The sequence below is a fragment of the Parasteatoda tepidariorum genome, chromosome 10, assembly GCF_043381705.1.
Source record: "Parasteatoda tepidariorum isolate YZ-2023 chromosome 10, CAS_Ptep_4.0, whole genome shotgun sequence".
Taxonomy (NCBI): domain Eukaryota; kingdom Metazoa; phylum Arthropoda; class Arachnida; order Araneae; family Theridiidae; genus Parasteatoda; species Parasteatoda tepidariorum.
Window position 1 is genome coordinate 38,196,398 of NC_092213.1, and position 25,391 is coordinate 38,221,788.

Genomic DNA, 25,391 nt, shown 5'->3' on the forward strand with positions numbered 1-25,391 from the left:
GGAGAAAGGGCATTAATTTGTTTAAGAGAAACTTAAAAATCGCCTTACTATAATTGACACTAATTATGCCTAATTAATTTTGGTAATAGGTACTAAACGAATTAATAAAAAAATAAGCTATATACTGATATGCTAATTTAATAGAGAAATGGTAGTTTAGGAGAAACGTAAAAAATCGCCATACTATTATTGACGTCAATGATGCTTAAATTTGGTATTAGGCACTGCTGGTATCATGGTAACTGCATACGTGCCAACTTTTACGCATTTGGCGTAAAATTTTATTTCTAAATTTAAAGTGGTAGTAAAATGTACGCTTTCTATATATTCTTTGCATTTATTAACTAAATTTATAATCTTTTTAATCACTACCATTTTTAAAAAAATTAAGTATATATATTAATATGGAATACTGTTGTAGTAGTCCGCAGAAGTGCTCTCAAAGTACAACGTATGTTTCAGCCTAAAATTGTAATTTACATTCCATTTTACTACCACTGGGGAAAATCATTCTCGAAAGGATCAAAAGTTGGCAGGTATGTAACTGGTGTAGTTTTAATAGTTAGCAAGCAGCATACTAATCTAGGTACATTCACGTATATTTTGTATCTGTTGAAACTGCATCAATACTGTGCAGTTTTATTATGAATTCTGTGGGATGATTTTTTTTACAGCCCTAAAACATGATAAACAGTGGAAAAAATTGCTTAATTATGGTATATTTTAAGATTGCCTCGAGCAACAGCATCGTGCAATATGATTCTGATTACAGCTAATTGTCATTTTGATAGATGAACAACTGAAAGTGTGTGTTGCTCAATCTAATAGCGTAAAGCCAAGGGAAAGGGCAACAAATAATAAATAAATAAAATTGGAATTATTTTAACTTTATTTAGTTTGTATACAGAGATGGACTGGGATACTCTGTAGCACAGTGGATGCACCTTCAAGAGAGCGCCGTGGGGTCTGTACGGAAATAAAAATATCTTAAAATAAATAACAAATTGGATAGAGCCGCGGTGGCTAAAGTGATAGAACGTTTGCCTCCCAATGAGGTAACCCAGGGACAAGTCCAAGCGGTGGCTTGTTGATCGTAATTCTGTTACCGCTTCGATCATAGTACTGATGTAAGGTATCCTCAGTGGTTGACGGGTCATGGGTTAGAATCCCCTTGCCATCTGGCTAACCCTGGAAGGTTTTCATGTTTTTCCTCACCATGTAACGCCAATGCTGGTTAGTCGTTGCATCATAAGTAATAGGGCCAGAAGATGCCAATATAGAGAGTGTACAGAGATTCATCCGAGTGTGCCAGTCCATCCCTGAATTGAGTTTCTTTTCCATACTTACTAATCAATGAATATAACTTAAATATCTAATGACGAAAAAAAATATAGAAATTTTTTAAAAATATATTTATTAAAAAGAAGATAAACTATCTATTAAAAGCTTTACATTAAAACTTTGCATGTTTATTATCACTTAACACATTAGTTAGAGATAATTCCAACTCTCTCTAAAGATTAAAAGAAACTGTAAATACCACAAATATTTGCAACATCAAAATCTTAAGATTTTTTTAAAAACAACTCAGCTTTCAGATGAAATTTAGATTTTATCTGTGAAACATGTAACTGCAGCAACCTGTCATCTCAGAATCTTTGACTACTGCAGTTAATTTCTTTACCTCGCTTTGGAATCTCCGCACATTCTATGTTAACCTTTAGCAAAAAGGTATTTTTGATATAATTGATATTCCATTAGGATTTCTTACTCTGTTTTACATTTCAAGAAAACCTTTATTCAATTAACGCACTAGTTTTTAGCTTATTTCAACTCTTTCCATGGATTAAAATATAAATGCTGAACAAATATTTACAGCATTAAAACCTTAAAATATTTTTTTAAAACAATTGAGCTTTCGTCACCTTTCTTATTTAAATTTTTGCCTCCGAAATATGTAATTAATTATTTGCAGTAACCTATCAGTTCAGTTTCTCACTCAAATATGGAATAGTGTTATATTTTACACCAGCAAAAGGTTGGGATATAGTTGATATTCCACCAGAATTTCTTCGTTTTACATTTTTCATTTCAAGAAGAGTTTGTTTTTTTTTAGTTTGTGCACAAGTTTAATCTTATTCCAAAGATTAGAAGAGCTATTCTCTTTCTAAAGATTAAAAGAAACTATAAATACTTCAAATATTTATAAAACTAAAATTTTTTATAAAAAACTGAGCCTTCGTCCCCTTTTTGATCAAATTTAGATTTTAATTTATGGAACAAACTGCAGCAACCTATGATCTCTGAATCTTCGACATCTGCAGTTAAGTTCTTTGTGTCTTTTTGGCTAGGAGCTGCGGTACATTTTACTCCAGCTAAAGGTTGTCGGGATATAATTGATATTCCATCAGGATTTCTTCGTTTCAGATTTTTCATTTCAAGGAAACCTTTATTCACTTTGCGCACTAGTTTGAGCTTATTCCAACTCTTTCTAAAGATTGATTTTTCTTTGGGTGACAGTGTTGGAATACAAATATCTTCTGAAAAAGTCAATCGCAAATTTTTCATGGAGTCGAGATTAATTTGACATAGAGGGCTTTCCAAGAGCTGCGAGATATTTCTTGGTGACTCCAAAGGTATGTCAACAAACTCTTCGGGAACATTTTCAGATGTGGTTCTTGAAACATTTTGATTCTCTGATGACGATGCACTTTTTTCAAACTCTGAGCTCAAACTTCTTGAACTTGTACCATTCTTAAGTTTAGGGGATACGCTTGAGTGTCTTACAGGAGTAAATTTGCATTTCATGGTAACTGGTTTTCCAATATCGCTGTTGTTCAAGCAATTACTGCATGCTTCTGCGGAAACCAATTGTCCTTCTCCGAAAATTGAAAGAATAGAAGTGTTGGTAGGAGATTGCAAATCTAGACAGTCATTGTTTAAAACATCTTGCTCTTTTAAGGTTTGGGTGCCAACGTTACGCTTAATTAATTCAATAACTGGTGAATCATAACGAGAAGATCTAATTAAATTTTTAAAGCACAATCTTTCATTTATACTATGACAATCTTGGCTCATAAATTGTCCACATTTTTTACTCTCTACTGATAATTCATTTCTTTGCACTTGAAATCTAGGAGGAGTTTTATCCAAGCTTGAAGAATCCTCGCCATTTTCTAGCTTATTGTATGTCCGTTTCCAATAAATTGGCTCGGAAAAATTCATTTGAACTTTATTTAAAAACGAAGCCCAAAGTAATGAATAGCTTGCACATAAAATTTTTATAATCGAATTCACTAGGTTTTCCAATTTCAAACCTATCCACAGAAAATTACTAAGGCAGTCTCTTATTACTAAAATATTCATCAGCACGAGTGCTATCCATACTTGAAGAGCGAGATTAGCAAAAGGAGGGATAATTTCAAAAAGGGTTCTGCACTTGAGCATCGAGACTGGGGAACTATTCACTGATTTGGAATCTGAAATGTAAAGACTAATTAGTGAAGTTTATACACTATAGTTGTGATAAATATGGTTGATATACTACTTTTCATTTGTTTAAAATTTTGTAAGATATTATGTTTCAGTAGAAACTCTGATTTACAATAATTTTTCCAATCGGTTTAACAGGATTCTGTCATTGGTTCAGGCCCTTAGATGCTTATTCCATTAGAAAATTAAAATTTTTCATTTTATGACGGAGGGAAATAATTTAAATGGTAATTTGAGTGTTAAACTTCTTATAGTGCCATGTTACTTGACAAAGCAGTTTACACGTACGTTGTCGATGTTGCCTGCGATTTTGAAGAGTGGTGATACTGTTTTATGCATGTGGTGTTATTGTTAAAAATGGAATAAGTCTATTCGTAAAGTTATGAGCTTTTAAGGGTTAGTGTTTGAATGAATTTAAAAATAGTGGCAAGTGATGTTTTTAACACTATAATTTGATGAAACATCAAAATAAAAAAAGGTTGTCAAAAAAAATCTTAAAAAAATAATCAACTTTTTAGCTCTAAAGGGATTCTTTCAATGTAGCCGCTTTCAAAAACAAAGGTTCATATTTTACACACATTATGTTCTTGCATGTCTGACTTCATGTAGTAAAACATAATGTCGGCTAAATGTATGTTATAATAAAATGTATCCTTTCGGGAATATATAGAGTTTAGCATTTAAATAAATATAGTTTTTCTTCAAAAGGAAAAAAGTGGAATTGACATAACTGTGCAAAATGTAAAAGACTGAGCATTCAAAGTTGACTAAGAAAAGAAGAAAAATTTAAGTTATGTTCACCAGGTCGGAGTACCACATTTATGTAAACATTTGCGGTGAAATGTAATGCTTTTTTCTCAGCCTGCGATATCCTTTCAAAAACTACGTTAAATATGGTTACTCTAAATGTTAAATATAGATACATTAAATGTTAAATATGGTTCTCAAATTACCGATAATTAAAAAAAAACTAACGATCAAAAATAAGGAAATATAAATGAATAGTTGTTGCGTTTTGCTGAGGAAACCACGTATTATTCAAACGTTTAAGTTTTAAAGCTAGTTCCAAATTCGAAATTAGTTACAACATTCAACAACAAAGGGCACTGATAAATGTTGTATAACAAGGTATTGTATAACAATTGTATAACATATTTTTTTTGTAAAACAAGGTTTTCAAAATAAATGCAATTTTCAGAAACAACGTGGCAGCTTGGCTTTGTCTGCCCTCAAAATTAGTTGGCGCCTGTGCATATATTTAACTTAAAATAGACTGAAATGCAGCAGAAAATATGGTTCTATAGTTTTTAAAGCCAACAATTCCATTTTTTGGCCCATTTTTTAACTAATTGAAACTAATTTTGAAATTTGATGAGAAAACGTATTTGGTTTCCTAAGCAAAAGACAGCAAACCTTACATTTCTTTCACTTTCCCTCTTTTATTTTTCTCTATTCATTTTTTCAAATTGTCGATCATTTTTGGAGCACTCGGTAGATTCTGTTCTTAATTTCAGTAATAATTTACAAATTTCTTAAAAATTTCCTTTGAAAAATGAATAGAAAATCTAAATTCTGCAAAGAAATAAAGGGAAACTTCGGGTACAAGTAGTCACTCTCTATGCATAGCATGTTTGGCCCATTTATTTAGTTCTCATGAAATTCAGCCGAAACATTGTTTAATCAAGAAGCCAAGTTAAATTGGCTAAAGTAACTTTCAGCTAAATTTTATGAAGTATTTTTAATCTAAATTTCATGAAGTATTTTTTATCTAAATCTCCTCAAGTATTTTGAAGCTAAATTTAAATAAGTATTTTGAAACTAAATTTTGTAAAGAAGTTTGAAATTCAATTTTATGAAGTATTATTTCATGAAGTATTGGATACTCTTTCTTAAGCTAAATTTCTTGAGAAAAAATATAGAAATAGTGCAGAATCAGGCTTCCAGGAAGAACTTCTAAACTAAGCTAAGACGCATTTTTCTAACAAACAGGGAATTCAAGAAAGCCTCTTATCGCCAATTAGAAATAGAGCTTTCATAAGATATTTTTCTTATAAATTAAATGATCCACTTATAAATTAAATGATTACATGTGACCCGCGTCTGGAACAAAACCGTGGAATCATCTTGCATCCACTTATATATTAAATGATTACATGTGTCACGTGTGGGACAAAACCATGGAATCATGTATACACTTGCATATTAAATAATTACATGTGTCCCGTACTGGATAAAACCATGAAATCATCTTGTATACATTTACATATTAAATTATTACATTTGTCACGCGTGGGTCAAAACTATGGAATCATCTTGCAAACACATAAATATTAAATGATTACATGTGTCACGTGCGGGACGAAACCGTGGAGTCATCTTGCATCGACTTAGATATAAAATTATTACATGTGTCCCGCGTGTGAGGTAAAACCGTGGAATCATCTTGTATACACTTACATATTAAATGATTACACGTGTCACGTGCCAGCCGTGGACCTTATATTTTTTATTGTAATTAGTTATTGTAATTGCTATTCATATTTGTTACATATTCTTCCCAAGGACAAGATACGATAGGGCTCTCTTTTGCAAGCACTGCGATTTTTACATCATTGCTTACGCAGAAAACTTCGGTTAACTGTGGAATTAGGAGGGGGGGGAAATTGAGAAAGGAACATTTAAAACTATTACTACTTTTTTTTAAATTTTTCCTTTTAAAATGTAAGTCTGAGCTTATAACTCCCAATATACAGGTGACATTAGAAAAATGGAAATCGGAAAACATTTAAAGTTCAGATTCCGTAAAAACTTCGTATAAAATTAGATTATATAAGTTACGTATATAAACGTAAGGAAGTTTCAAAACCTAATAGTGAACGCATTTTTTTTTTTTTTAGTTTTGTCGTGCTACAAAATACATAAAATCTTAATCTAATTGCGTCTTATGCGAAAACGCGATTTAGCATAATGTATTTGTATATTTCGCATGACTTTGCATAATATATTTTCTATTTTCCGCACACGGCTCGCACCGACCACAGTGCGGATGTAAAATATTCTCATTGGTAGATGGATCATGGGTTAGAGTAACCTTGCAGTCAGGCTAACCGTGGAAGGTTTTCCACGGTTAGCTATGTAATGGAAGTGAGGGTTAGTTCCATCAAAAAGTCCGCCAAAAATGCAAATTTCTCCCAATACTTTATTTTCTGGATTGGGTTCACAATTACAAGACTACGGAGTTGAACATTGGTAGACGTAAACTCAGAATCAGGTCGCTTGTTCATAAAATATATTTTGAATTCAGCCGTGGTGGGTCAGTGGGTGGAGCACTTTGCTTCCAAATGAGGTTATAAAATTAAATATAGGTTGTATGATCCCAATAGTTTTTATTTTTAAGTTTTAAGTCCAAATTTATTTTTCTAAGCTTCCTGAAAAATGGAAGTTTAAGAGTTAATATTGATTCAAGTGTCTTATTAAAGAAGATAAGAAATAGTTTTGACAAAATCTTTCAAATAAGAAAGAAAAAAAATCTGTGGAAATTTTGCATTAGTTATTTTTTCAAAGTGATATTTTTTTTTTCTTGTCTTATTTTAGTTTCGCCTTCCATATCACTGAATGAATTTTCGGCAATTAAAGTTAAAATACACATTATCCATTTATAAATGCATCTCTTATAATATAGAGTAACAATAAACATAAATGAACATTGCAATTATAAACGAAGTAGAATTTGCAAAAAAAATTTAGACAATTATAAGGAAATTCGATAGAGACTTACTTAAATATAGTGCAGCCCAAGACTTAGCAAAGGAAATTTTATAAGGGAAGAAAGTATTAGGCTGATTAGTTGAGTCAGGTTTTTAGTTTAAAACTTGCTGATTTTTTTACATAGAACGTTTCATAGAACTTTTTGTTTACATAGAGCGCTTCCTACGAATTACTTCCCAGCATTTAAAGACTCACCAACATATTGATATTGTTATGGTAGGTAAGGTTATTTACAAAAATAAGATCCTGAACTAAAGCAAATTCGTTCCCTAAAGTAATTGATATACGGTACTTTATTTACGTCACACTAGAGCTGCACAATGGGCTATTGTCGATGGTCAGGGAAACATCCCTGAGGATGATCCGAAGACATGCCATTCCAATTTTGATCCTCTGCAGAGGGGATGGCTCCCATACTTTGGTAGCCAGGCGACCTACTCGCGAAGTCGAGCACTTTACGGTAGAACAGTTTAACGAAGACCGATACCACGTACACTATGGTCCCTATGCAGGCTGATCAAAGTGGTCACCCACCCGCTTACTGACCGCAGCCAGTGATGCTTGACTTCGGTGTTCTACTGGGAACCGTGTCTTTACGATCACTCCACTGCGGGACTTTAGTATGATGAATTTCATTGAAAGAGATCACTTTAGGTAATCCTAGGATACAGAATATTCTTCTTTCAGCTATATGTATGGAATAGCAGCCAAACTGATATGGTGAATATATTCTTCACCTACAAAATTCTGGACTGGGGTTCGTACCCACTATATTTTTATCGGTACTTGAACATACTATCCTTTGAGGAGTTTTAAGACTAGCGTACTTTTGCTCAATACTCTAACCCATTATACTTTTATCATTTGATCAGTACTCTGACCGACCTTTTTTTTTACTTGACCCACTTTTCTAACTTTTCTCCATTTTCTAATACTTGATCGATTTTCTTTAGCTTTTAGAGCCCAGTATATTTTGATTAAATTTCGAATCCACACTCTTTTGATAAATACTCGAACCCACTATTTTTGATTGGTAATTGAACAGACTGTTATTTGATCATTAATCGAAAAGACTATTATTTGATTTATTGGTTAGTGGAATAACGTACATTTGCAGGCTTGCGTGTTCAATTTAGGCTTATAAACCTTTGTCAAAAACAGAAGAATAGATAGCACAATACAGAGAAGGTCATCACGAAGATACATCCAGGGTAACAGTGGGATTCGAACTCGCTACCTCCACGCTTTTCACAGCGTTTGGCGAGCGATACCTCTCGGCCAAGGAGGCCTCCCTTTCTTTTGATCAGTAATCTAACGCAAACTTTTTTTAATCGGTATTGATCAAAAATGGTTGGTTTAAGTTATTATCAAAATAGTAGCGAGTTTGTGTATCGATATCTATAAAAAGATAGCGGGTTTGAATATTGAACAAGAGAAAGTGGGTTTGAAAACTGCTCAAAAAATAGCTGGTTCCAATACCGAAAAAATATACATCTCAGAACAGTTCTTGTACCTCCCCCCTTCCCACTTTTCATCGGTACATGAATCCACTACCACTTGATTAATCATCGAACATACAATGATTTGATCAATACTAGAACCTACTATCTTTTTTTCAGTGCTCGAACCCTCTATGATTTAATCAGTTTTCAAACCCACTCTCTTTTGTTCAATACTCGAACATACTATCTTTTTATCTTTACCAAAACCCGCTATCATTTGATCAGTAATCGAACTTACTATGATTTCATTACTCGGGCCCACTCTCTTTTTATCAGTACTCGCACCCACTGTCGTTTGATCAGTTATCGAACCCACTCTGTTTGATCAATACTCGAACGAACTACCATTTGGTACTGGAACCCCCTGTCATTTCATCAGCTTTTGAACCCCCTTATTTTTAAACAATACTTGAACCCCAAACCTTTTTATTGGTACTTGAACTCTTTATCTTGTTATCGGTGCCACGACCCCGCTATCACTTGATCAGTAATCGAACCTGCTATGATTTGTTCAGTACTCGGGCCCACTCTCTTCCTCTTTGATCTCGAACCCATTATCATTTGATCAGTTTTCAATTCCGCTCTGTTTTGATGAATACTCGAACCCACTATTGTTATTAGTAATCGAACACACTGTCATTTGATCGGTACTCGAACCCACACCTTTTTGATCAACACTCGAACCTACTCTCTTATGATTAGTACTCGAACCCACTATTAATTATATCAATAACTCTTTTTCCCCACTGTTTTTTCGGTACTCGAACTCACTATCTTTTTATCGGTACCACGACCCCGCTATCACTTGATGAGTAATCGAACCTACGATGATTTGATCATTACTCTGGCCCACTCTCTTTTTTTATCGGTATCGAGCCCACTATCTTTTGATCAGTTCTCCGTTCTACTCTCTTTTGTCAATGCTCGAACTCACTATTTTTTCTATCGGTACTCGAACTCGCAATAATTTGATCAGTACTCGAACACACTCTCTTCCTATTAGATCTCGAACCCATTATCATTTGATCAGTTTTCGATTCCGCTCTGTTTTGATGAATACTAGATCCACTATTTTTATTGATAATCGAACGCGCTATTTTTGATCAGTACTCGAACCCACGCCCTATTGATCAACATTCGTGTGCTCTCTTATGATTAGTGCTTGAACCCACTATTAATTATATCAAAAACTCATTTTTCTCCACTGCTTTTCGGTACTCAAACCCGCTATCATTTAATCAGTACTCGAATTTACTGTGTCAGTTTCGTGACACGGAGCTTTTGGAGCTCCCCCAAAAATGTATCGGTTAACGGTTTTTAGTCGTTTAACGGTCAAGACGTCATTACTTTTATTTAATAACAATTCTTTCATCAACGTTTTAAATATTTCAATCAGAAAATTTAACTACAAAAAAAAATTAAAATCTTAAAGAATTATGCAATATAATTCATGATTTTTACAAATGCAGGAAACATTCTTGCTGAATGTGATTCGATCGTTTTACTTAAAAGTGAAAACAAATGAGAACACATTATAGTATTTCCCCACAGCTGCCAACTTTCTACGTTTTTTGAAAATATTTCTGCTAGTTTAAAAAATTTCGTCTTGCTAAAGTTTATGCTTTGCAGGGGTCCCCAACCCTATGCCCGCGGGCACCATGGCGCCCGTCGATCGGTCTAGGTGCGCCCGCTGTTTGTGTCCAACTATAAAATATTTCAGTTTTCCATTTTCCCATAAAAAGTTATGCAAATTTTTTTGATTTTTCAATATTGGTAATAAACACAACCAAAGTAGAAATCGACAGGAAAAAACCCTCCATCCCCACAAATATAAGCACGAAGCAAAATATCGCTGTATTTTCCACTCGCGCCAAGTCTTCGCTAATTTCCCACACCTGAAATAAAATAAATCGGTCCATTTTTAAGGTTGCCGTACTACGAAGGCGTTTTTCCGAAACTCGTCGATTTATGGTTTCTATGTTCACATTTTTTGTATACAGCGTTAGTTCTTTATTATTTGTAAATACTTCCTTTGTTTACACTAAAATGAGTGGATCAAGCAAAAGACAACGTACCTGTATTTTTAATTCCAAATGGGAGGAATCATATTGCTTCGTCAATTCAAAAGATAAATGTGTGTTGCTTGCTGTGTGGAAATAGAGTTGCGGAGCCGAAAAAACATAATGTTGAACGTTATTTCGAAACAGTTCATTCTACTTTTAATGCGAGCTATCCACTTGTAACTCCCCGTGTAGTGAATGGTGACTGATGCACGTTAAATCTGTCGTGTCGCAAAGTCCTCGATGTTCCCATAACAAATCAATACCTCTGGGGCTACTGATCCAAGAGTTTCCTTGTCTTCTGGATTGGTTCAAAATTACAAGGCTACGGAGTTGAACATTAGTAGTCGTAAACCCAAAATTTGTTCGGCTGTTCAACGACGGATATAAANAAAAAAAAGTTTTTATATGGATTTGAATGATTGTTTTGAATTCTTAGAATTTTGTGCATTTGTAATGTACCTAAGTTAGTAGCGAGCGAAGCGAGCTTGGTTTGAGAAGCAAACCATATAAGATTTCGTAGCAATTTTCGGGAGTTGGCGAGCGTTAGCGAGCAGGGGGCGCGGCCCACTAGTTGAAAAGAAATATATAATTGAAAAGAAATATATAAGAATGGGATAACCTGTAAGTGACGTAGTGTGGGTGTCTCGATCCTGATTGATTGTTGAAACGTGCATTTGTTTAGGTTAGCAACTGTTCTTTCCATTCTGTTTCGAGTAAACCAAGTCCGTCAAGTATCAATTCCCTTAACGCTGTTTTTCGAAGCTCTGTCTGCAAGGAAAATAAAAGCCATAGCTTCAGTTCCTTAAACTTGAAACATAGCGATGATTTTAAATTATATATATAATCTTGCCGCGAAGAATTATCTGGGCTTTAGAACAGGCAAATAATTTAAATATTTTAAAAGTTATTAAACTTTTTAAAAAATCGTCAATTTGGCTACAATTTTTCACCTAGATGAAAATTATCAAAATCATTTCCGTATTCTTTATTTTGGCTACTTTTTATGAGTACAAGTAATGCAGCATTGAAGTTTTTAAATATAAAAAAAATTGAACCATAAACGCTTTTAATTTTCACAAAACTGTGACTTTTCTCCATATTGACGTTGTGCGCCATTTTCAAAATAAACGTAGACAGCGCTGGTTTTAGATAGGCTTAGCTTGATCAAACAGTCATAAGTAACAGTTGCAATCTCACAGCAGTTTTAAAAATAGTAATTATTCGCGAAAAAGCCTCATTTCATATTGCTACGCTACGGATCCTTCGAGAAACAGCCTTAAATGTTACGGCATTCTATATTCTTTCACAAATATTTCAATTCTTTCACTATGTATTTCTTACTTAACTCAAAAACAGGCACGGAGTCATGTGGAACATAAACAAACTAATTATGCATCGAATTTGCCAGGTAAACAAAATAAAAATATATCGCTGATACAATAAAATACAAAAACAGATAATAAATCTAAGTTAAGTAAAAGAAATAAACGAGAAAGAATTCTATTTCAACACATTCGATTCGGCGCTGAATTTAATTAACTTTCCGTTAATTAACATTTTAGTTTGTGTAGCGAAACTTAGCTCCACTTTAATACACTGTTTTGCTGATAAAGATTAACTTGCGCTGATGTCATAGGTCACATGTGTGGGTATCAGTGATCTCCTTCTTCTTGAAGTGCAAGTATCCAATTCAGTTGAACTTAAACAAAATTAGGGGTAAAAATAAATTAAAAAATAAATAAAAATTCTTTAAAGCAGGAGAAATATTATGAGAGGATATTAAAAACAAAGAATGTTTGTAGGTATGTATATCAGTTGAAGAAAAGACGTCCTTGGGGAATGTGGGAATGCTTTCAGAATTTTTTACTGAACTTGTTGTACTGTTGCAATCTCAGTACCTCCGAAAATGTTTGTAATCAAGTGGTTGCACAGGATAATAATCTCCCTTCCTATTATTTGTATTTAATTGAGGAGATAAAAGTTTGTAACTCGAATTAAATGCCGATAATTTAATAACACTGGGGAAAAAATATATTGTTGCTTTTATTCAAATACTTGAGAGCTTGCCTTATACTGTTGTGTCCTAANTTTTTTTTTTTTTTTTTGTGTGTATCAAAAGGCATTTTTTGCCAAAACGTACTAGTTTAAAAACGTTATATATAAAAGGGAGTCGCATAAATGTTGTGACAACTTCTTGTGAGTTATAGCACACCATCAATAAAATTACACAGAAACCCATGTCTTTAATGTCATCGTACTCTCCAGGGGTATTTCGTAAGTAGTATTTTTATAATTCATAGGTAAGTATTTTCATAATTATTTAAACATTAAAAAAAAAAGTTTTAGTCCCTTTAAATTTGTTGCCCCTAACGAAGAATTAAAATTTTGCAGGCCTTAGCCCTAGTACCCCCTTAATCTGTTCCTGGTTCTTATTTTTACCGCTGCAGTTTTAACGGTTCTACTCGAAGTAAAATATGTTAGTAACATTTTTAAATTACTTGTCCCCCAAAACACAAAAATTTTTCGCAAAAATTTTTCAACACTTCGAACCGATTTAAGCTTGGTTGGTAACAGAGTTCCTAGCCCGAAGGGTTATCTACTCTTTCATTGAAATTAATTGTTGCGTGAGGGAGATACGCAAGCGGAGATAATATAAAACATTATGAAAATAACTAAGCCATTAGAGATAATAAGAGAAAGGGAAAGTTAAACAAATCTTTTATTCAAACATAAAATGTTAGAAACTTACAAATATGTAACATTGAAAAACATAAATACAACTATAATTAAGTCGCATGATAATGGTATGCAAATGTCAGAAACCAAAAATTTTAAATTGCTTCTATTTTTAAAATTTAATCCACTTAAATGAAACAGATTAAAATGATTCTTTAGTTCCTAAAATTTTATCGGCCCTTTGTTAAATTTCATCTTTTCTTTCGATTATAATAAGATTCGATTATTATAAGAGCTCTGATTATTATAAGAAATACAACATAGCACAATAACAGAAAATATTTAATAAAGCGAGCTATTAAATAAGTTTTAATATAAAATAAATTTTAACGTAATTAAATAACGCTAGTTTAAGTCAAAAGTTTCCACATTATCATAGGTTTATAAATTCATAAGAATGAGTAATATTGCTTACGCTTCCTAATGTGTCTACATGCATAATAAATAGATTTCATCTAATGTTTCATTTTACATTAATTTTAGTCTTAAGGAAATTAGTCTAAATAATTTTTAAACAAACTGACTATTAAATAAATTATAATTAAAAACATTAAAAGACCAACTACATTTCAGATAAGCATTGATGTAGCTTATTTTGCATAACTTTGTGTACCAAGAAAAGAAAGTCTTATCAAGAATAACAACAACAAACAATTAATTAATCTATATTTCATTAATACATCGAATCAACTCCACCGGAAAAGGGAGATAAGATAGATAATTCTTTGTTTACATTGGGAAAATAAAACAAATAAAGAAGAGAGTCTTATATCTTATTCCAGTCCTTGAACCGTTATTTTTTTATTTATTCATTTTTTTTTAATATATGGTCTGAGTTATCAGTACAAAAGAGCTTTTGTGATCATTGGCGACGTTAAAAATCAGCCAAATCCAATCCCCCCAAACGATTCCAGCAACCCTAACATTGCACATTCAAATCCGAAACGGGGCTGAGTCCTGTTTTGGTCATAATTTCTCATCTAATTATATTCCGGTCGCATCTCCCTAACAAAAGAATGTGGTTCAGTATTGTAACGTTACTTTTGGTTTCGGTTCAGGTTCAGTCTGAATCCCATCGAAACTGTGGGGTCTGCGAACCCGAAAAATGCGTCCCACCGTCCGAGGATTGTTTAACGGGCCTCGTAAAGGATCTGTGCGGCTGCTGTTACGTATGCGGACGGCGAGAGGGTGCTCAATGTGACGGTGATACCCTGCCACTCCCATACCAAGGCAGAGGGTACGGGCCCTGCGGTGAAAACCTCGAGTGTAGGCCCCGCAATGATCTGCCTCCTTCGGATCCACCCGAAACGGAATGTGTCTGTATCAAAAAGGAGGCCCTATGTGGGAATGATGGCAAAACGTATGAAAATGAGTGTCAGATGACTGAGGCTAGATATAAATATAGAAATGGATTACAAGCAATACACAGAGGTCCTTGCAGCACTGGTATGATTTTAATTAAAAAAAATTATATATTTACGAATTGTTTTGCATTTTCTTACTATCTTACATACATTTTAATTATGTATGTCGCTATATAAACTCCTAAACAGAAGTTCTACAAGTGTATTATGATAATTAGTTTAAAACTTAATAAAATCTAAAGTTTATAATAAAAAACGGTAGTAAATTTTTTTTTTTTCAATTTCTTTGGAAGATATGTAAAGACCGCAACTTTTACTTTACTTTATTTACAAAAATTGGGCTCCTGGGCCACTTAGCGGCCCCTATCCCATACATCTAGAAATTTACAGAAAATTTATAGTAATAACATTTTGAATTTAGCAATCGATGTGGTAGCTAATAGAAAAACAAGCACTTTGCTTGAGTAAATATAACATTTGAATATCTGATTCATCGAATCAAAGTTGACATATATAAATATAAACATAATTTGACATATACATACCCTCCAACTTATGAGGATTTTGAAAATAATTCTTTCTAGTGGTAGCGAACCAAAGTAGAAATTTTTAAAGCAAATGGATCTCTCATAAAACTTTTATCAGAACTTAAGAATCTAGCCATATGGCCTGCAACTTTTTTAAGTAATAGTGGACAAGTTACGCTAAAATTAATTTTTTTTAAATATCAAGACATTAATTTTGCTACCATCTGAAAAGAAGAATTTTGAAACTACGGAAATTCCGTAGCAGTTGGAGGGTATGCATATATATATACATAAGTTGACATAAATAAATATTAACATAAATTGATACATATTTCACTAATTAAATTTCTGTATTTTAACTAGCACACATTTAATTATGACATACATTGAAGTTCATTCGAATACATTGTGGTAGCCATAAAAAAAAATCAAGCCGTTTGCTTGTGAAATAGTAAAACAATGAAAAAATTTAATATGACAAATTGGCGTTTTTACTTAACACTAGAAATATTGATTGCTGACTTAAATTAAAAATAATGATAAAATATGATTTGATATGTACAGTAATTGATTTTTGAAAAATGAAAGGCCTAATTGATGAGTAAAGACCGCGAAAAAAGTCAAAATAAAAATAATGCTTTAATTATTTAATAAATTATGAAAATTAACATTTTAAAATTGAGGCGTAACATTTTAAAACTTCTTTTTCTCTAATTCAAAATTTTTTTTATAATTAAGTCACCATTTGCTGACAGCCTTTGTTGCCACCTTTGACAGATTTTGTATCAAATTTTATTTTTATAATTAAAGTGGTAGTAAAATTTAAGTTTCCAATTTACTTCTTAAATTTAATTTTACCCTTTGCACTCTGAGTACTTTTAAATGCTGTTTGATCTAATAGCAGCACTATAGCATTTAAAATTCACAATAAAGTATTATTATACAATTTTAAAATTCTTAAAATAATGTGATTACTAATTATTAAGGCATAAAATTTCTTAACTTTAAAGTGGTGACTGTTGATGGTGTCTCCGTGGAAACATCTGAGTGCAAAGGGTTAAAATGGTTTTGATGACCATTACATGTAAAAAATTAGGCATAAACAAATAAATATGTTAGTATGTGTTTAAGTACTTACAAAATGCTTATATTTTTGGTTAGAATTATAATGTAATAATTTATAATATAATTAATTCTACTTAGAATTATAATAAATAAATTTTTATTACCTCTAGGAAAAAAATTTTTTGGAAAGATTAAAATTTAGCAGTTATGTTGACAGTACTATTTCAACAGGGTTCCCACGGTTTAGAATTTTTTTTAAAAATAGTAGCATAGTAGCAGAAGTGAGGTATATCTAGATGTTTTAAGTTTTCACACAATAAATGTTTAATTTAAAGGAGATATATATGGGAATTTTTGGTAATTTTGCCAGCATTTTAAAAGCCTCACCACGAAAGAGTTAAAACAAAGTGGCTTTTTATATAAACTTTTGAATCATTTACATGTAGAGGTGGTAAAAATAATTTGAAATTAAATTTACAAAATAAAGAATCATACAGTAAAAGATAAACTTAGCTATCTATCACTAAAAAAAATTTTTCTTCCCAAAAAGCGTAGAAAGTTGGCAGTCCCGCCTTTATGTTTCATTCTGAACAAGGTTCATACGTACCTGTAAAAAATTGAAAACTGGTAGTAATATTAACCCTTTGAGTACATTTGACGAGTAAGATTCGTGCATTTATTACCAATTAATAAAAAGTGGAGACTAAAACATTTTACTGTCAGAGCCTATTTCAGAAAGAAATAATGCATTGACAAATACCACATCTTATAATTGACAAAACATTTAGTGAAGGTGTCGGGTCATATTTGGTAACTATTTAACAACAACAAAAAAAATTTTTTTTTAATTAAAAACTTACTTCCAGGTTTTTAATTTGGTTGCTTCCTCTTAGTTCGAAATTTAAATAAACCAGATCCAAAGGGTTAATATGATTTTTTATTATCTATATTTGTATGATTAAAGCTACCGTAATTTAATTACTCTAAGCTAATACCTACAGATCCGAAGGAGGCAAATATGAAATTTATTTCGTTAGTTCAAACTAATATTAGGACATTTTCAGTATCTTTATAACAATATTGATACCAGTTGTTAATTTTTTCCAGTTGCGTACGAACACTGTTGGATTTAAAAATTTTGATTTAGATTGATTTTAGCCACCATTGCATACGAACTAATTAAAACACATATGTATAAATCAACACGTACTATATGGTTGTCACTCGCGACTAGAATCACAAAAATGAAGTGACTAGTAAAATTGAAATTTTTTTAAACGTGATTAAAAGTACCAAAACTCTTTGTTGCACATTTCTTCTTCCATTTAATATTGAAAGTGATTGCAAAAGAACTGAACTGTATAAAACATCCACGAGCTTGAAGCATTTTTAGCTTAACCCGTTTTATCCCGACTTTATATATTGAAATGATACAAGAAGTGGTTTTATGGAAAAGGTGGTATAATTATACTGTCGAAATTAATTGGTTTTTCTACTGTTAGGGCATTCTAAAAGTCTTCGATGGATCAAAAAGGACTTGCTCCTTTTAATTCTAGATCTAATCAGAAATAACTAAATCATTGTGGTATCTGAGAATCTTTTAATTCACCCAGATAAATGAAAATTCTGAAAAAAGTTTCCCACCACAATGAATGTCTTTGAAAAAAGGAACTGTCCTAAATATATGACTCTGGGCGTTAACCGGTTAAACTTTGTGGTGTTGTGGAGGTGCTGGACTATAGTAATCACAAAAGAAGTTTTGGTTTAAAATATAAATAACTTGTGACGTAAGTTATAGTGGTAGTTACGATTGAATTAAAGAAATTATAAATATATAAAAATGAATTGAGTTTTAGCACTTTTTACCTTTTTTATTACATTTTTTGTCACCCGTAGCATCCTTGGTATAAGAAGTAAACATAGAACTAACTTGCTAACATATGCCAACTGGCTCCGGACAGCGGCAGATAAATATATTCAAGTGGTAGTCTTTTAATGTATGATTTTTGGTTTAGTAAATTCGATTTATTTATCCGATTTTTACTCACCACTACATCTAAATAATTCAAAGGATTTACGTGATACCCCACTTTGTTACAGTTAAGCAGCGTTGTGCCTTTAAAAAACTTGGTAAAATTAACCGAAAATTTACAAATTTTAGTTTGTAGTTCTCGACCGTTTTTAAAACGAATCCGGCGAAGTTGGCATGTCTGCATGCATACTTTTTAATATTTAACTGTTTTGGAGTCCAGTTAACACGTTGAATGCCATGGGGTCGCTGGTGACGGGCACTGAGTTTGTTCGTAGCGCCACCGGGGTCACCGATTACCGACGAAGCCAAGATTATTAGAAACACATAATTCGAGTAAATTTTTAATCTTTTTATATTATTATCGTTACTAAAATGGTTTGAAGAAATTAATGCAATATAGAATACACAAAAATATTTTTATTTATATACACAGAGATGCTAACTTGCTCCGGACAGCGAATAAATATTTTCGAGTGGTAGTCTATTAATTGTGATTCTTGGTTTAATAAATTCAATTTAGTAGATTTTTTAGTAGTAAACAATTCGTAGGCTTACATAATTCACCACTTCTTTCAGACTTGTCATGCTAAACCTTTTAAATAGCTAGAAAAATCTGTCAATATTTGCTAATTTAGTTATTTACCGTTAGACCAGATGGGCAAGCTATGTAAAAGTAGCGGGGATTCAACTTGTTAATACTTTTAAGAAATATAGTAGTTTAAAATTAAAGCTCCGCTTTATGTGTGTATGGCAATCACAATGCGACTTTTTTATTTTTTTAACGGCAAAAGTGCTTTGAAGAAAGCTTTTAAAATATTAATTATAAGGCTTCAAAATTATACACATATTATTTTTTCAACTTGTNATTGTGGTAGCCATAAAAAAAAAATCAAGCCGTTTGCTTGTGAAATAATAAAACAATGAAAAAATTTAATATGACAAATTGACGTTTTTACTTAACACTAGAAATATTGATTGCAGACTTAAATTAAAAATAATGATAAAACATGATTTGATATGTACAGTAATTGATTTTTGAAAAATGAAAGGCGTAATTGATGATTAAAGACCGCGAAAAAAGTCAAAATAAAAATAATGCTTTAATTATTTAATAAATTGTGAAACTTAGCATTTTAAAATTGAGACGTAACATTTTAAAACTTCTTTTTTTCTCTAATTCAACATTTTTTTTATAATTATGTCACCATTTACTGACAGCCTTTGATGCCAACTTAGACAGATTTTCTATGAAATTTTATTTTTATAATTAAAGTGGTAGTAAAATTTGAGTTTCCAATTTACTTCTTAAATTTAATTTAACCCATTGCACTCCGAGTACTTTTAAATGCTGCTTGATCTAATAGAAGCACTATAGCATTTAAAATACACAATAAAGTATTATTAAACAATTTTAAAATGCTTAAAATAATGTGATTACTAATTACTAAGGCATAAAGTTTCTTAATTTTAAAGTGGTGACTGTTGATGGTGCCTCCGTGGAGACATCCGAGTGAAAAGGGTTAAAATGATTTTGATGACCATTACATGTAAAAAATTAGGCATATGTATAAACAAATGATTATGTTATGGTTAAGTACTTACAAAATACTTATATTTCTGCTTAGAATTATAATGTATTAATTTATAATATAATTAATTCTACTAAGAAGAAAATTAATTTTCTTTTATTACCTCTGGGAAAAATCATTTTTGGAAAGATTAAAATTTAGCAGTTATGTCGACAGTACTATTTCAACAGGGTTCCCACGGTCTAGAAATTTTTTTAAAATGGTAGCAGATGTGAGGCATATCTAGATGCTTTAAGTTTTCAATAAATGTTTAATTTAAAGGAGATATATATGGGTGCAAAAAATACCTCTGGAATAATTTCCTAATTTACAAATGAAGTAGTCTTGAAAAATTTAGCTACCACTCGTTTATTTTTTCCAGGTTGAGGAAAACCTGTTCAAGAAATAAAAAAAAGTGGCAGCAAAAGTATTTTATCGTACTAATATATTCATATTTATCGATAGATATGAATCATTCATATCTATCGAGACATTCAGATCTATCGTATCGAACTATTTTTTACAATTGAATTTTTAAAGTTCGGTTGAAAATTTATTACTTTTGTAGCGTTGATGTGATATCAATGTATCTGTGATTAACAGAAACGATTTCGTTCAAAAGTAAATAAGCTACCATTTTTGTTGTGCTAACATTCTGCATTTAAATTAACCTTTTATTGTCGAGGCATAAATTTTTCAACAATGTGAAAAGAATGCTTTACGAAAGAAGTGGCAATTAAATTCTTAACCCTCTGCAAATTTAAACAACACTTGTGATTTGATTTCAGATCCAAATAGAAATATATTAACACATTGAATGCCATGAGGGTCACCGGTGACCGGCACTGAGTTTGTTCGTAGCGACACGGGGGTCACCGGTGAAGCCAAGATTATTAGAAACACATGATTCGAGTAAATTTTTAATTATTTTATATTATTATCGTTACTAAAATGGTTTGAAGAAATTATTGCAACGTAGAACACACAAAAATAGTTATATTTATATACACAGAGATGCCAACTTGCTGACAGAGATGACAACGAAAAAATATTTTCAAGTGGTAGTTTATTAATTGTGATTCTTGGTTAAATAAATTCAATTTAGTAGATTTTGATCCACCACTGGTTGTAAACAATTCGTAGGTTAATATAATTCACCACTTTTTTCAGATATGTCATGCTAAACCTTTTAAAAAACTAGCAAAATCTGTAAAATTTGCAAATTTAGTTTGTACTTATGTACCATTTGGCCAGACGGGCAAGCCGGGTAAAATTAGCGTGGCATTCTACGTGTTAATACTTTTAAGAAAGATAGCATAGTTTAAAATTAAAGCTCCGCTTTATTTGTGTAAAGCAATGAAAATGTGGCTTTTTTATTTTTTTAATGGAAAAAGTGCTTTGAAGAAAGCTTTTAAAATATTAATTATAAGGCTTCAAAATTATACACATAATTTTTTCCAACTTGATTGTTTCGAAAAAGAACGCGTTCTCCTCCTCTTAAACAGAAAATAATACTTCTATTCTGAGAAAATGAGAATCTGAACTTCCGGTGTCTGTTAAAAGTAAGCGGAGTATTTTTTTTTTTTTTTAGTCGTTTTTAACATGTGCCGTCATCTTCAATAAACAACCTTTGAACCCACGCACGGAGCAATAATTACTAAACCAACCAGATTTGGCGTTATATTGCTTTCTTGTTTCTGTCTTGCCTTCAGTTAGAATTTTTTTCATTCTATTTATTTGAATATTAATTTTTATTTGAAGATAATAATTAATTTCAGCAACTTAGATGATTTTTTTTTAGGAACTTACACTTACTAAATAGTTTTGGATCCATTTTAAAGATTTTGTTTAGTTTTGTTTTAGATGTTTATTTTATTTATTTTTGAAATGTTTAAATTGTCTGAGCAATCAAACTGGATTTCATGGAAAGTGCTTTAATTAATTGACTACTAGTCAATTGGACTGAAATTCAATTTTTTATAGCGCAAGAAAAGTACAATTTTAGTCCCCCCCCAAAAAAAAAAAAAAGAAAGAGAGGAATAAGAGTAGCACATAAACTACGCGAATTTTTATAGCTTCCACTTAAATTTTCAAAAGAATCACAAACTTATTATTTCTTATCGGAATTTTAAAAAAAAATTCTGTTAATTTATGAATCGGTCATTGTTGAAGTGAATTAACTTCTTAAAATAGCATTCGACCACAATTCTTTTTTTTTTTTTTTTTTTTTTTTTTTTTTTTTTTTTTTTTTTTTTTTTTTTTTTTTTNCTTTTTACATTTTAAGCCACCAGCGGCATCCCTGAAGATCAAATGTGTATAGAATGTAATAGAAGGTCAAATGTATACTAGCTTAGAAAGATACTCAGTGTCAGGCAAAAATAAATATTTTTAAATTCACTATTATTCCAAAAACAAAAAACATGCTTTTGTATGTTACTGTTTTAGTAAATTATAGTCTGTCCAAATTTCGCAATTTTTAACCATAACTACTGTTGCAGAAACGCAACATTTTGTTATGATACAAAAAATACTTTCACGCAAAGGAAATAGAACATTTGTGTTTCATCAAATTTGAAATTTTCCCGACATTTATACTTGAACTAATTTAATATGGTAAACACGAATATCTATTATTTTTTTTATTTTCAAGATTTCACGATTGAAAGAATTGAATAATGGAAAAATTGATCCTTAACCCTTTAACTCTTTCATTTATACTTTTTTTAATGCTCTAATTACAAGCAAAAATATATTTTGGTTTAACTTAATCATAAAAGAAACAGTCGAATAGCTTCTAAAAAAAAACCTGTTAGACTATCCGAATTATATTTGTACTAAAATATAAAATCAAATAATAATAATAATTAGTTAGAAAAAAAATTATTCGTAATTGATTTCGTAAATTAAGGAAATTTCAGTGATGAATAACTGTTTCTGTTAGATCTAAACAACTGCAAAATTATTGTGTACAACTAAGTATTTTATTTGTATTTCAGTTGCGAAAATAATCACTCCACCTGAAGACGTTTCCAACAGTACAGGTGGCAATGTCGCTATGACCTGTGAAGCTATGGGATGGCCTGTACCTACCATTGAATGGAGAGTGGATAGGGGTAAAGGGGATACTAAACCCCTTCCTAGTATGTATAATTTTTTTTTTTTTTTTTTTTTTTTTTTTTTTTTTTTTTTTTTTTTTTTTTTTNTTTGATTTTTAAAATTTTTTTCAGTCTGTACATAAGATGCTGCTTTAAATTTCTGGAGCAAATCTAATATATTAATCTAATGACTTCTGAAAATATTATGTAAACTGCATTCAAAGTTTGGACAAAATTATGAAGACTCTATACTATACTTATACTAACTCTGTACTCTCGTATATACTTTATATACTTATACTAACTTATACTAACTCTATATTTATTCTAACTCTGTATAAATAATATTTCAACAAATGTGTTAGAAGATTTTACAAGTCAAAAATGTGGGGACAATTGAAAACATTATGCTTGAAGCTTTTAGAAGTGGATGTGATTTTTACCCACGCAGAATTCGGATCAATCAAAATGAGGGGAGGAAGTTAATTAATTTTTTTCAGCAATTACAGTCCCTGGCCAAATTATTAGAAGCCCTATAAGGTTCTATGTAAAATCTTAATTATCAGTTGATACTATACAGCTTTATTGAAGTCATTAGATTAATATATTAGATTTGTTATTTTACAAAGAAATTACTTTAAATATTACAAAGAGTTACTTTCCCCAATTAAATACATAGAGTTCCGAAAAGAAGAATTTGTACTTACGATTATGTTAATTTTCCTTAAAAAAAAATAATAAAAAAATAAAACAGAACTAATATATTCTTTGCTACCAGATTTTTATCTTTCCAGATGTATCACAGCTCTGGTTAATGAAACTTTCATAAATTTTCTGTTCTTAGGCGACGATTCCAAAATATCTGTGCAATCTCGAGGAGGTCCAAGCAAGTATGAGGTTACATCTTGGTTGCAGATGCTGAATGTCCAACCAGATGATGATGCTACTTATTGGTGCATTGCTAAAAATGAAGAGGGCGAATCATCTGCTGCTGCCAAATTAATTATTCTTGATTCAAAAGGTTAAAAAACTCTTTAATTGTTATTATATTTTTTACACTTATGTCTAGCGCCCTTCTAAATCGACGGTAGGTAGTAAAAACATACATCCATTTTTTTCCACATGGCTTCATATTTGGTGTTTTTCTTATTCAGACAACTTTTTGTGGCCAATTGTAAATGGATTAAGTAAACATGTTTGATATCTGTTCCATACCGAATTGCGGCTATATCAATGTTCAACTTCGTAGCAATGGAATATTAAACTCAATTTAAAAGACAGAAGTACTCCTGGAATTACTGTGAAACTTTTTAAAGAATGATTTTCTTTTTAAAGTTTTGTTCATAAAAGCTGCTAAAATAAAGAATGGGCACACGTCAGAAACATACTAACGATAACAGCACCACTCTTCAGCAGAGTCAGACTAAGGCAGGGCCATACGAGGCAGTTGCCCCGGGCCCGCACCTCAAGGGAGGGGGCAAAATCGAATAGAAAGTTTATTTTACATTCCCCTCTTTAATGAACTTTTTTTAAACAAAATATGCGAAATAAAATCCGTCAAGTTTTATGTTGGCTTCTTCATTAATCTATCGTATGAACACAATCTACATTTCGACAATCCATGGATATTTAGGACGGAATTTTGAAGCATATTTCTACATTTTCGAAATTAGTGTGGACAAAAATCAAAGTCCTGTATTTTTACATATCACAAAATGCGATATGTTTACAAAAATACAGGCTTCTGATTGGCTTAATTGAGTCATCGTAATTTAGAAAATTCAGCTGAATTCCGCCCTAATGTCAGCAAGGATATGAATATTTCGCTACTAGATAGTTAACGCTTAACTTTTCGCTGCTGCGAAGTTAACAATCAGAAAACTGCATTCGGCACGATGGACATAGAATTGTGAGAAAATCAATAAAGTGGACAGTACAATATTTCGTCTGACCATTGGACGGGGGGGGGGGGAACTTTGGAACTATTTTAGATTTTAGTCAATTTTCTTATTACAGTAGAGTCCCGATTATCCGAGTTAATGTGGACCACGACTAACTCGGATAACTGAAAAACTCGGTTAAAACGAAGAGTATAATAACGGGAAGAAAAAGAGAAGGTATAAATGTAATATATTTAAGAAATACAAAATGTATACGAGTATACCACCAGCATTTGCGT

At 31.5% G+C, this 25,391-nt stretch overlaps 2 protein-coding genes across 2 annotated transcripts in view; one reads left to right on the top strand and one right to left on the bottom strand.

Moving 5' to 3' along the window:
• Window positions 1–1,438: 1,438 nt before the first annotated feature.
• Window positions 1,439–7,536, bottom strand: LOC107454293 (uncharacterized). Its single transcript, XM_016071432.4, has 2 exons — window positions 7,271–7,536; window positions 1,439–3,479 (listed from the first exon to the last, which is right to left on the bottom strand). The coding sequence occupies exon 2, from the start codon at window positions 3,445–3,447 to the stop codon at window positions 2,212–2,214; it is 1,236 nt and encodes a 411-aa protein (XP_015926918.2). The 5' UTR covers window positions 3,448–3,479; window positions 7,271–7,536; the 3' UTR covers window positions 1,439–2,211.
• Window positions 7,537–14,458: 6,922 nt separating this feature from the next.
• The window catches only part of LOC107454292 (insulin-like growth factor-binding protein-related protein 1), a 13,857-nt gene continuing 2,924 nt past the window's right edge, over window positions 14,459–25,391 (top strand). Inside the window, exons 1-3 of the mRNA XM_016071431.3 lie at window positions 14,459–15,007; window positions 23,114–23,257; window positions 24,057–24,233. Of these exons, the coding sequence (XP_015926917.1) occupies window positions 14,578–15,007; window positions 23,114–23,257; window positions 24,057–24,233 (751 nt within the window). The 5' untranslated portion in view covers window positions 14,459–14,577. The remainder of the gene's footprint in view (window positions 15,008–23,113; window positions 23,258–24,056; window positions 24,234–25,391) is intronic.

Excerpts from the sequence above, each read along its gene's own strand:
- LOC107454293 (XM_016071432.4), bottom strand. The coding sequence starts at position 3,447 with ATGCTCAAGTGCAGAACCCTTTTTGAAATTATCCCTCCTTTTGCTAAT.